This window comes from Trematomus bernacchii, unplaced genomic scaffold (assembly GCF_902827165.1).
Source record: "Trematomus bernacchii unplaced genomic scaffold, fTreBer1.1, whole genome shotgun sequence".
NCBI classification, from domain to species: domain Eukaryota; kingdom Metazoa; phylum Chordata; class Actinopteri; order Perciformes; family Nototheniidae; genus Trematomus; species Trematomus bernacchii.
The window spans coordinates 481,492-495,485 of NW_022987547.1; the positions used below are offsets into that span (position 1 = coordinate 481,492).

At 41.6% G+C, this 13,994-nt stretch overlaps 1 protein-coding gene across 2 annotated transcripts in view; it reads right to left on the reverse strand.

The window, feature by feature from the left end:
- The window catches only part of tnksa (tankyrase, TRF1-interacting ankyrin-related ADP-ribose polymerase a), a 77,564-nt gene extending 63,570 nt beyond the window's left edge, over positions 1 to 13,994 (reverse strand). For both annotated transcript variants that reach the window (XM_034123253.1, XM_034123252.1), the window contains exons 1-4: positions 13,508 to 13,994; positions 11,272 to 11,387; positions 8,932 to 9,040; positions 1,668 to 1,763 (exon numbers count right to left, since the gene is read on the reverse strand). In XM_034123253.1, coding sequence (XP_033979144.1) covers positions 1,668 to 1,763; positions 8,932 to 9,040; positions 11,272 to 11,387; positions 13,508 to 13,994 — 808 coding nt within the window. The remainder of the gene's footprint in view (positions 1 to 1,667; positions 1,764 to 8,931; positions 9,041 to 11,271; positions 11,388 to 13,507) is intronic.

The following is a 13,994-nucleotide window of genomic DNA, read 5'->3' on the forward strand; positions in this document are numbered from 1 at the left end:
ATCCGCCTTCACAATCTTTCAAAAAGTGTGTCTCTGTCTGTCTTTCAGCTAAGGAAGAATGAAAACAAATATACTAAAACATTATTTATTTAAAAAGCCATATATTTTTAATTAGTTCCTCATTTAAAAGCAGTAACTATACTATTATTTAGTGTTAAATAATCATTGTGTTTTGTGAGTTATTACATTTTTTGGTACTATTAATACATTTTCAAGTCAAATGTAAATGCCTGACTGGAACAGAGTACACTGTTTTTGCTAATGCTTGTATCACTAAATCTGAATCCACCTTCCACCATTGAAAGTATCCATTTAGTGTTAAGCCCAATTCAAGACACTTCATGTTAAAATAAATGTTATAAAAATTTGCTCCGGTGTGAACGCACCTTATATTATGTCCCAGTGGTTCCTCTAACACTGAATAGGTGTAATGAGTCCGGCTGCCTTCAAGGGCTTGTAACAATAAAAGAAGCCGTAATTAGTCTTGCAGAGTTTCACTGCAGCGTTTTAGTGTCCCGTGTTGGCCACTAAAAGCTCTCCAATGAGTTTTTGGACTTTTATTTTTTTTGCCTGGAAGGGTGTAAAGCCTTTTTCTGCAGTTTTATTGGAGGAAGCTGCAGATATTTTTCGGTGGGAAACGCGACAAATTGGTACGTTTTTAATGCAACCTATTAGCTTTTAGTTACTAAATATGATATGTAAAAACCAACTGGGACAATGATGGCGACAATGGTGAAGAAGGCTTCCCGTGAGGCCACAGTAGTATGTGATAGATGAGGTTGGAGGTGTCGGGTATTTAAATACCGTCGACTGCGTTTAATTGCATATTCATTCAGTCAATGTTTGCAGAATTGTGCTGATTCAATGTTGATTAGTCAAGGCCTGCTGTGTCATTGCTTTGGCTATCACTCATTGAGGCATGACAGGCAAAGTACGAATGAAAGGTAAACAATAAGAAAATACATAATAGGAAAAGGAATGGGGAAAAAACGAAGAAAAAGGTGCAAAAGTCTAGAGAAATTGAACACATTATTTGCAGCAGATGTTTTGATGTGCAACACTCTGCATTATGTGGTCACGTATTGCTTACTCAGAGTTAATACTTTTTATAAAATGTGCTTTGGCAATACTGTGATTTGATACGGTCATGGCAATAAAGCTTCTTTGAATTGAATTGAATTAAGTACGTTCATAGAGTAGCTGATCAATGAGTGCAGTCTCAGCCTGAAGAAAAGGGAAGATAAAAGAAAAGCCAAGCCACAAACACCCCTGACCCCTGATTACAGCTCTGGATAAACACACAGAGCCAAACTAAGAAATTAATGAATGGCCTTTTCAAAGCCACTGAGCAGAACGGAGAAAAGCGCAGCGTATTGACCAATGTGCGCACGGCCTTGGACACGTAGAATGAAAAACACTTCATTTTGAGTACACGAGTGGCACAGCCTTGTAAAATAGGAGGGTGGCGGGAATAAAAAATACACAGCCTTGGACTAAATTAAATGAACGTGGATTTAAAGCTGTGGGGGGAAAGCATTTAGACGGAAGTGGAAGAATCTCTCAAGGAAAATGACAGAAGGAGAGACGCTGAATATAAACACACACACACACACACATCTGCAACAATACAAAAGCATACAGTTTGACAGATACAGACGGACACTGACCTGTGAGCACGGCCTTGGCGGAGGGTTCAGCCAGGTCCAGGGCGGACTTGCCGTCGGTGTTGCGGATGTTGGGGTCGGCTCCATGCTGCAGCAACACTGTACAACAACAGGGCAGACACAGACAGTAGCTGAGCTCCTGGACTGACATGCAAACTCCCCGACACACAACCCCTCCTAGTCCTCCTCCTCCTGCTCCATAAACTGCTCTTCCTGGACCTCCTCCTCCTTTTTCTCCCACTTGCTCCTCTGCATGTCCTGCTTCACATGTCTCTCCTCCTCCTCCTCCCCCGGCTGCTCCACCTCTGTTGCTAGCGCCGCTCTCCGGGCTGCCCCTGGCCGCCCCTGCCCTGCGAGCCATGCTGCTGATGTAAACAGACATGCCACAACAAGAGCAGCGGAAGCTACGCTACAGCAGCGCCGGATAAACAGCGGACCGTACAAAAAGCTGCTACGTGACCAGCTACAAAACACATCACACCTCCACGGAGAAGCGGGGGAAGGCTACATGTATACAGTTAAGCTGAGAACATGAAAACAGAGGGAGAGGCGAGGGGCTACAGCTGATCGAGGAAGAAGAAGCAGAAGCAGAGCTGAGGAGGGCAGGCAGTGCGAGTGGAGAGACTCTCGCCTCCCCGACTGACTGAGCGATGCAGCGGAGAGCAAGATGAGAGAGGAGAGGGAAGGGGAGGGGAGGGAGAAAGAGAGTCAGGGAGGATGGAAGAGGTAGAGGACGAAAAGAGGGGAGGGAGAGCAAAACAAAACAAGAGTGTGATAGAGAGGAGAGAAAGGGCAGTGAATAGTGAAAACAGAGGAGAAGAGAAAAGAAGAAATGTTAAGAGGTGACGAAAGAAGAGATGAGAGGAGAGATTAAAGAAGGAGAAAGGAAAGGGAAAGGAAGGAACGAGGAGAGGAAGGGAAAGGAAAGAATAGAAGATGACAGGAGAAGAGAAGAAAGAGAGGATAGGAAATGAAAAAAGAAGAAGAAAGAAATAGAGAGGAGATGAGAAGGGAAATGGGTGGAGAGGATGAAAAGAAAGAAGAGTAGAGGAAAAGGCAGAAGAGGAGAGGGCAGAGTCATGCGAGTGCTGAACAGGTATGAGCTGAATAACAAACTCTGCCTCGCTCAGTTTTTTTGTAAATTAGCTCTTTTGAGGGCGCTAATGTCAACACTCACTGCATCTCTCTGTGTAATGTCCCACTACTGTGATTGCTGAGCAGCTCCCAGAGCACACGCCCTTTGATTTGTGTACCTCACACTACCCGGCAGAGAAGAGGAGGATAAGCAGGGCGTGTGTGTAAGTATGCGCACGTGCATGCTCATGTGTCCCAGCACTGACACAGACCTTAGTCACCCACTCGCTCACCCCTCAGCAAAAAAAATATGTTTTAGTGCTGTGACACACACACACACACACACACACACACACACACAACACACCACACACACACACACACACACACACACACACACACACACACACACACACACACACACACACACACACACACACACACACACACACACACACACACACACACACACACACACACACACACACACACACACACACACACACACACACACACACACACACACACACACACACACACACACACCACACCACACACACACACACACACACACCCACACACACACACACACACACACACACACACACACACACACCACACACACACACACACACACACACACACACACACAGCTGTCAACCTCTAATCGTCAGCCTTCAGTTTGGTCCCTAATGGGCACAGCTTGTCAGTAATACCTGCACAAGCCCTCTCTGAACAACCTAAATCCCCCTTTTGGACAGGATTAGTTTTCAGGACAATGTCAGATTTGCAACAGTTATCTCATGACTGTCTGAAAATGACCAAATGTTCAGTAACTAACAAGTAGGACATCCTCATACAGCAAGAGAGACACCTTTTCTCAGCCTGTTTAATCTGAGGTTAGATGTGTTTAGTGCCTTTTGCCAGTTTTACACAAGCAAGCATTTAAGCTAAAAGCTGCAGGCAAGTACGTGGGCAAATGTCAAACCTCCACCTCCATAACAAAGAAAAGGAAATTATTTTTTCCTGAGCTGTAACGGTTAGAAAAGTAAAACAGAGAGCAGAAATGCAACCCTACTAAATGAATCCATGAAACGTCTAAAACTGACAGGCGTCTACACCTAATATCACATAATATGATAAGGCTATAAATCGATCAATAGAAATAATGGACAATGATTTTGATACCCGACACATTTCTTTTAGTTATTTATCCAGGGAAAAGCAACGACTGCTCTCAGGCATCGGAGTAGTACATTCATTACCTCGCCATGGACGTTTTGTTTTGCCGGATTTGTGATACATTATATTACATTTCATTTAGCTGACGCTTTTATCCAAAGCGACTTACAATTACCAATTACAGGGACATTCTCCCTGGAGTAACTAAGGGCTAAGTGCCTTACTCAAGGGCACACTAGTGGTGGTGTTCCTGGCGGGATTTGAACTCACAACCTTCCGATCTTCAGCCCACCTCACTATCCATTAGACCACCACTATCCCTGATAATTGGTGGAAGGATGTAGCATTGGCAAAGATAGAACCCATTACACTTTGGGTTGTCAGTTGTACAACTGTCAGTCTGACTCCTGTGGTCCTGAGCTGCCTGTCCCTACTTTGCCCTTCTACACACCTGTTCTGAATCAGCCTCGTTAGTCTTCCCAGTGTTTTTCTCCAGCCAATCAGCACCCTGATGCTTCTCCTGCCTAATCACCTCATTCCCCTCATCTGAGTTTATCCCTCCATCTCTACTCCATGATCCCGACAGTCTAAACTATTTGAAAGCTTATTCTTTCCCAACATGTTTTCCTTTTTCTCCAATGAAAACGTTGTAGTAGTGATACTGATCATGATACGATGGTGGTGAACCTCCAATGTTCCTAAAAATGGCTACTAGAAGCGTATCTTAGGTCCTATATCTTGTGTCATGCAGGGTTAAAAAAACATGTACATAAAAAAAAGTGACTATTACCAAGGTTGAAACTAAATGTTGCTGTTGGGTCCAGTGTACCCTTTGCTTAAGGAGTTAAAAAAAAGGACGCATTGAACCACAATTCCTTAGCATTTGGAGAAGTCAACTAATACTTAGCATCGTGGTAATTAGACTCAGTAAGGACATTTTGAAAGGGAAAAATACAATGAAGACCTTAGACTGGAGAACGATAAATTGCACATTTCACAGATAATATTTAATCCAACAAATAAGGGCAATCATTAAAATAAATTGTTGGTATCTTATTGAACTCATACATGCAACTGTCTTAACCTGCCACACAACAGATGTCTAAGTTCATTTGAAACCCATGGACAAGGCATCTCAAATTCAAATCAATTGAAGCAAATACATTTATGAATTCAAAATAAATGTCATTCAGGAAAGGGTGGAATTTCAGGAGTCTATGATCATAACAACAACCAGTCAAAAGGAGCTGAGGCGTTGGAATTGAGGACACAGTTAAACGGACTACTAAACTGATTGTCACGGAGGCGGTGGGTTCTTAAACTCCCCTCTCCAGCCAATCAGGTGGCTGCTTTCGGATTTCCAAGATCTTCTTATCCCAAGTTTGTTGATGAGATTTTGAAGGGATGAGGTAATGAGAGATTAATTTCCTACTCAAGTTGTCTGAGCACCAAAGAAGAGGACAGAGCATCCTTCATGCTGAGCTGAAGTTACAGTCGAATCAGACTCTTGTTCTGCTGCCAAATCTCTAACCTGGCAGGGTGACAGGCTTCCAAAACTCTGTCCAATAAACAAGCCGCTAGAGGTCATGTGCTTTTTGTTTACATGCATTGGTATGCCTGTAACTGTGCAGTCAAGGGACACCATACTAAACATGAAAAAAGTAGGTTTTTCCTTTTCCGATTAACATTAAACAAAAAAAAATGCTTTAACAGAATCTTAAATAGTGTTTGGACAAAAAAAAAAAATGTGTGTGTGATTTTGAAAGCCCATCTAAATGGTTTAACTTGTTTTTTTATTTTATAGTACACCATAAAATAAACTGTCAGCCCCACAGCAAAATAACCCAAGGAGGATATTAAGTCTTATTTATATTTTGTTTTTTTACGGTTGTATGGTAATGCAGACAAAATGCCCTCCTGCTGCTGCAGTGAAAAAGTCTCGCATCCAAGACTTGAGAAAAATGATAGAAGTATTTTTCAGTTCATGCCAGAGGGAAGCTAAATGCGTTTCTTCAGAAAGGGAGTAGTGAAGGTGCCGGCTTTCACAAATTGGTGATGTAACCTGAAAATATTTGCTTTTTGAACTGGTTGCGATTCATCATCGTTTTGCTTCACAAAATGTGTTTGGCTGTGTAATTCAGAGGGAGGCAGCGCTCCGACATGACAGCGCTTGGTCATGCTTACTGCTGGGTTTACAGGAGCAGTGCGTGACGACAGTTGGAGATGTCTCAGTCCTGAGCTCCAGAATGGCACCATAACATTGTTGTATCATGCAACCAAACAGTGACACAGTTAGTGGAGTGTTTGGATAAGTAGTCAACATCCTCGGCATGACCTGCTGTCTCTGAAGCCTGCTGAATGTACTTTCAAGAGGATGAGTATAATCCAAGGGCATTGTGGTACTTTTTATCCTTAGTCCCCTTACTAGATCCACCAAACTTTCTTAAAATCACAAAAGTGATGTAGTAACTTGCTCCTTTTTGGCCTGATGACGGCCAATCTCACATAAGAAACTGCAAGTTTGTGAGTTTCGATCATAAGGATATATTCAACACCTATACAAATTGCAAATTGCCTGTTGTGCTCCATTTGTGGGAAGGATTTATCATGAAAGTAGCAAGAAGAAGGGCTTAACACTTCAAATGCTTAAAGAAATCAGGATAAACTTTAGCGTTGTCATTAGAGGACACAAAACACATTGAAAGTATTCATACAGCCCCAAACGACATGTCATTAGAGAAGTGCTATTAAAACACAATCTTGCTACGGCAACAAATGTCATATATTTCCATATCAAATTAATTTAGACTTTAGTTTAGGCATTAACATTCTAAATCCAAACGAGGGTTTACCCCCTGTGCAGAGAAGCTATCTGTACACACAAGAGATCCAAACAACCATTACTGAGTTTAGTTTGTAGCTAAAAAAGACAATTCAAAGTAAAGCAGGGTTCCCTTTGCCTCTTCGAGCAGCACACAGCTGGTTTAGGTGCCTCTCAGCACAAGGACAGAGAACTTCTAAGAGAAAATAAGATATTGGAGCTACACTGGAGGATTTGCAGCTTTTAATTTTCTAGTCTGTTTGCATAATTAATGGCAGCAATTAATCAGTATGCTCCAATCCCTTTCGTTTCCCGGGCCCAATCCCAATTTCCACACTAACGGCTGTCCCTGCTGTCAATTCGTCAACTGCTTTAGGGCCGTCGTGCTGACTTTCTGAGCCCTTATTGCAGGCTTTCTGTAATTCGGCAGCTCTGCAGACTTTGTCTTAAGGTATTACCCACAAGTCATAGCGTTGTGTCAGGGCTACTGGGGAACAACAATCAATGATACGTAAAAAACAGGAAATCAGAATGGAAGGTTAAGAGATTATACACAGCTAGTTTATTCTTTAACCATTTTTAGTTCAACCAAAGCAGTTATCTGCAATAACCTCTCATCACCTCGCAAAGAAAGAACCTGGAAGACGTCCAAAGGCAGGCAGTTGAAAAATCTAAAAGTCCCAAACCCACTATAAGTGTCATCAAGGTAATGTGAAATGTTCCCTCACAGTGCCGTCCCATTTCACTTTATACCATCTGGAGCCCTTGCCGCCTCTTGCACTCTTTACCGATTGACGTCATTTATGTCCCTGAGGGTTCACGGTTTAGGGCCTTAGGGGGGGGGACATTGAGATTGGGCCAACAAATGTGAGAATTGGTGAATGTGCAAAACTAAGAACAAGCGTTTTCGTGGGAATCAGTCCGGCCCACTGAGAGGTTTCAAAAATCAGTTGCAGAGATAAAAGCAAACCAACTGAGAGATACAGTTTTGCACGCAGCCGTTCAATCAGGCGTCCTGAATCACAACATCGCGTGCTATCATTCTGATGTCTTTTCTTTGTTTTCTATATATGGTGGTGTTTCTGTTCTTTCTAGATATGTATCCTTTTTTCTAACGTGGCTTTTTTTGAATAGCTTTACTGTCAAGCCAAACAAAAAGGATCATGTTTCCTCAATTTCAGTGGCATTCCCATTTATTGGTGTGAGCCATGAGAATAGGATGCTGTTTGTCCACACAGCCCTCTGCCGCTATGCAGTCATTCAGGGCCCAGACACACTGCTGCAGCTTATCGTGGACATAAAAATGACTAGAGCAACTTTTCCTCCTTTCCTCCAGACTGAAGCCGGCAGCAAGGTGACGCCGACTATCATCGCAGTCATTACTACCCGCACTGAGCAATGCTTTTCCATTAAGATCATAAAGAGATTATCTTACAACTGACTGCCCAGACGGTTTGCAAGCAAGAGCGTATCTCGTCTGCTTCGGAATTTTCCTCAGGGATCAGTAATAAAACCTTGCTAATTTCCAATTCACCTTTTAAAGATAGCTGCTGCTGCTAATGTCCATTCTGAACTGAGCCTGTGGTGTTGTTTCACTTTTAAAATGAAAAAACTATGTTGGTGGGAGCTCATATATTGTAAGACAAAGAAATCCATGTGTAGGCTAAAATATAGGAAAACACGGTAATTGCAGTTCACCACGTAATTGCTGCTTTATGTTAAATGGAAAATATTAATAACATACACTCGGGTGATTTATTATAAAAATGACTGTGTGATTATACAGAACACCAGGTTGTGACTTTGGAGGAACAGAGGAGGAGAGATATAAAACAGAGGGTACACACAAACATTAATCTGAAAAAGCAATAGGGGATTTAATATCTATAAACTCACCACAGCAATTCCACCGCAAATAATGGAACATATTTAGCAAAGTCCCAGAACAACCACTGAATTGTATTGCACCCAAAGGAACAATGCAACTGTGGGAACCGTTGTGGCAACAATGTGTTCTGTTTCTGCTCTGCTCACAGCTAATTCAGTCTAACTGGCTCTTAAAATGTTTTTCACTAGACAATTTATCATCGACATACTACACATAGCTACGTAATCACCCCTAGCGAACCAGTTAACACTCACTTTTGTTCCTTTATCCCACAATATTTGCAGTGTGAGTCTCATGCTTACCTATACAGACGTCTATCTTGCCCTTGATGGAAGCTTCGTGGAGTGGCGTGTAGTTCCAGTTGTCTCGAGCGTTGGGGTCGGCCCCCTGACACAGCAACAAGGACACCACCTGAAGAAGCATACAGAACGTCAGCAGCATATACTCTTTATTTAGTAAATCACCAAATCCCAGATGCTTTCTCTCCATGGTATTTTTTCACGACTCAGGCAGGTGACAAGGTTTAATCACGATAAGCTAGGGCTGTGTTAGCAATAACTGCCCAGTTACCCTAACATTGTGGGGTTCATTCACTCCCTCTGGATGGAACTTTGGGATTTTTTACTTTGCAGACCATTTACATGCACCAAAAACGATAGAACATACCAAAGGAGAGGGAAAAACCCATAAAGCATAATAGGCCCCTTTAGGCAAAGAGCTAAAGGTTGAAACCTGGCCGCTGCTAATAACTGAACCTTAGAACAAAGAACATTGGCTCTAACCTGCTTCAAATGATATCATCCCATTAAATGACCTTAATCAGTGGTTCTGAGCGTTGGGTATGGGGCATGTTACAGTTACCTTTCAAAATGAGTTATCATCTATTTACATGGTTCCTCACCAACACGAATACAAGTGTGTAGTTTCAACTTGTATTCAAAACTGATCGGGGTTCAGTTTCTGCTCTGATTTAACACCAAGGCGGCTGTTAAACTCAGAATACATCTTGCTCTTACTTGTGTAATAAGATGGCCAGATACTTGTTTCTTCAGGCACTGCTTTTTTTCTCACTTGAAGGGTTTAATCTTCATTTTATAAAAGATTCAACAACTCGAGCAAATGTGTATTTGCTGTGCGAATGCTTTCATTTGGACAGCGTTGACTCTCATCACACAGCTGCATTAGCACAGCTGACAAGGTTGTAAAGTGCTCTCAAAGAACGCTCTAAAAGCCTCTGAAACTATCCAAACTGTAAACATCACACTGATCACCGTGGGTAATGGCCATGAGGGCAAAAATCATTAGCACATATTCAAAAGCATCACCATGCGTCGGCAGAATATCAAAGCAGCAATGACAGTGAATGTTCATATTTTCTCAAAGTCATTTTCAAGGCTGACTGTGCACATCATAGTTTAGAATAATCTTCTGCTCTCATAAAAATAGTGATAGCAGTTTACTCCTACAACCATTTCAGATTTTACCACTTCACAGAATGTTGTGCCCTTAGATCTTTTTATCGCCAGCAATGAATTACATTCTATGAAAGTATAAACTGTCCTTTGTTCCTAGAAGGATAATGGAAGAGTGGTTTCCACCTCTGTGTGCCCTCATGGGGGGTCACACTCCCTCAGACTGCACTCACATGGATGTGTGCATCTTCAGCATGCTTGCTTTCCCAGATTAAAGAGTTTTTATAAAACAGCACTAGCATAATCAAGGTGTAGGAAATGTAAGGGTAAAAATCTATCTGAATGAAGAACAAATAAGTAATTACACATAAAATGATATTGAAGTGACTGTTATTTTGTATATATTGATGGTTGTGTTTTTATCTTAATGTGTGTGTATATGTATAAATGTGTCTGTTGATCATATTTTGTACATATTTGTGTACATAGTTGTATTTTTGTATTCGGGATTGTGGGAAACGGTATTTCGATCTCTCTGTCTGTACACAAACTGAAAGATTGACAATAAAGTTGACTTTGATAAGAAATGTTACATCTTCCATTTTTCCATAATTCAATGCTGTGGAGGGACAAATATATAAAGCTTGGATAGTCAGATGAGGGAAAAAAACATTTTAAAGTGCACCTATCATGCTATTTTTAGGCAATAGCATAGGTCTCAGATATATAAAAATATATAAAAAACATTTAATTGAAGTGTTTTGCTCAAAATACCAAACAGTTTCTGACGCTGCGTGAGTTCCCTGACACACCGGGGACACATGTTTATGTATAAAAGACATCAAAAAGTGCATTTTGCATGATAGGTCCCCTTTAAAGTCAAATCTAAAAGGTTTCCTCTCCCATGATTATGATTTATAAACAGACTATCTTTCTAAGTTCCTTAAAAGATGTAATATCTAAAATATTTGGGTGCATTTATTTTTATTTATGCATTTTACATCTATATGTATATTTGTATAGTGCATTTATTTTTGTACAGACTGCTGACTATTTGCAATCTGGTTAGACCTTCTTAATGTCGTTAAACTCTGCTTGCATTATGTAATGACAATAAAGTAATCTAATCTAATTTGGGGTAAAAGAATGTTTGCCTGATGATGTTTTCTTTCCGTATTTTCATCTGAGATAAGGGGGGAGTACTGTTGACATTTCTGTGTAAAGTCTCACCTCAGAATGGCCGAATGAGCAGGCGTTGTGAAGCGGGATCAGACCCCCATCGTCCCGAGCGTGCACATTGGCGCCCATCTGAAGCAGGTGGTCGACCACATCCCTCCGCCCAAAACCTGAGAAAAGATCAGAGAGAGACGAGAGAGGAGAGAGAAAAGATAGGGAAGAGGGAAGTAGGTGTTAGGCAATTGATCCGTCTTGCCCAGAAAAAACTCATATTGCATATCGATTATTTATGTAGGGTTGAATCCAATCTGCAGCGTTGCAAGAAGAGAGGATCCCAGATATTCTCAAACTCGAAGCAGTCATCTAGGAGCAACACAGCGGAAACAAAACACTGCTGTGTCTGTTTTCAATTGTATTCTCGTATCATTTTAATAATTGATACTAGACTCTCAATTGTCTTCTGGGCTTTTTTTTAATTTTTATACATTTTGTTTATTTGTCATGCAAGGCATCCACGTGGCAGCTGTTTGGGAAAGCGGCTCTCAGCTGAAGCTTGTTATGTCTTCACTACAGACGTGTCACGGGACTCCAGAGTTCTGCTCACTGTTCAAGCTGCTGAGGATTAGGAAGGCCTGAGATCTGAAGCAGCTGTGCGAGTTATTCTGCTTTTATCTTTTTGCCTGCACAGATGAAAGAATTGAAAACAGTCCACCCTGGAGCTGAAACGCTTAAGTCAAGATGAGCACCTTTCATATTAGCCGTGGAACATAAACAAGTACGTTTTAGATTCAAATGAAAAAAATTATATTTTATCTTTAGTCTTTTCTATGTCTTCTTGCTTGTGGCAAAAACAAGAGTGTAGAATACCTTTCGTTTGGTCCTGCATCTCTTAACCCATGAAGCACCTGCCAAATTACTGTGCCGATGCAAAGTTTAACACACAAACTGACATTTCAGCCCTTCCCCGATGTATTTTTCCTTTTTTTTTATATATGTTTTTGAGCCAGAGAGTGCCTTTATTGGAGATGCAGAGTTGGAAGGGGGAGATAGAGGGGATAATATTGCCTGACATGTTCGGTGAGCTCAGGAGTTGAACCTGCTTACTTAACAGGTTCAACTCTATGGGTGTCCAGCTCTAACTACTGAGCTATCCAGCAACACGATTTAAGGTTTATTATTTGGTACATTTCATTCCAAATAGTCTTACTTCTACCAATGCGAAGTGAGTTTTCTAAAAAAGGAACAAAAATAGTTACAGGGCCCTTAATGAAATTGCTCTGCCCACACATAATGTGTGTTGCACCGCCTGTCCTTTTGTTAAGGCTGGGGAAAAAATATCGATTTATGTAAGAATCAAGATGCTTATCTTCTAATTGATTCACAACTTCCAGAAGAAGCTAGATATTTCTATGGATGGACAGTAATCCCACACACCAAGTAAAAGTTGTTTCAAGCTTTTGTTGAATAATCACGCAAAATACCAGTTTTACAGAGTTATTGTGTGTCATTTATTTTTGAAATTGTTACATTTTGGAGAAATCATATTCATTGATATAAGCAAAAGGACTTTTTGTATCAACTGTAACATTATTGTTATCTTTTTTAAAGAAAAGTGTGTTTATTTGTGCAAGTTTGACATGAATATATGTCACATATTATCGTGCCTTTGCATGTTTACATTCATGTAATCAGTTGACCTTTTTAAAAACTCCATAATGTTATACACACTTAACTTGCCCAGCACCTTTAGACCCTGAAATCCACACCTTTAGGTACTCAATCCAGAATTGATTTTTAAATTAACCATGCCATGAACCAACTAATTGTAATCAAATCAATAGATGTTGAATAATTATTAAACTTTATAATTGGCAATTCTAGTATAACTGAGATAAAGGATGCTGGAAATATTTATATCTAGAAGCCCAAGCTACTTTAGCACTATTAATGTATTTATTATAGGGGTAGCCTACCAAGTTTTAATACAGAAAGAGATGGGGGATTCGTTTTTGACAACATAAATACAAAGGGTAATTATCATGTGTTACAATAAATGTTTTAGAATCTTAAAATGTTATTTTTATTTATTGATGCATTTCATATCTTTCTGTTGATTTCTGTTAAGTGATGCCATCCTGAAAACTGTTGTGTAAAACATAGGCTACAACTAGTAGTGTATTGTTTATTAGCTACTTTCTGGTCGCTCCCACGCCCTAAGCATCCTCCCAGCTCCACAAACAGTCAGAGTAAGACTTCAGTTTGTCTAAACAGTGATTTCCGTTACGTTTACCTGCAGCGAAATGTAGGGGTGTAGATTTGCGTCCTGCCATGTCTTTTGCGTTAACATTCAGTGTATCCACGAGTTTCTTCACCCTAGACACATCCCCGTTACGACAGGCTTCAAAAAGGTCCCTGAAAGCGCCGTATGAACCACCGCCGCTGCTGCTGCTGCTGGCCGCGTCACCGCTGCCCGAGTCGGGCGTAGAGCCGGGGCTGGACCCGCTGCCCTCGGTGGTTGTCGGGGAGCTAGCGCTGCTGCTAGTGCTGCTGCTGCTGCTGGCGGAGAGGGCCAGAGCTGGGGAGGCGGTGGGAGATGAAGGGGCTGCCTCCCCGTCAGCCTGGTTGTCCAACGCGGCTCTGCGCGAAAGCGAGGTGGCATCGTCGGTGGGTGCAGCCGGACAGCCAGGAGGGGTTGCGGGGCGAGAGGAGCCGCGGGGCGGGGAGGAAAGCGGGGAGTTCGGCTGCTGCTGCTGAGAGGAGCGACGAGGCGTCGCCAT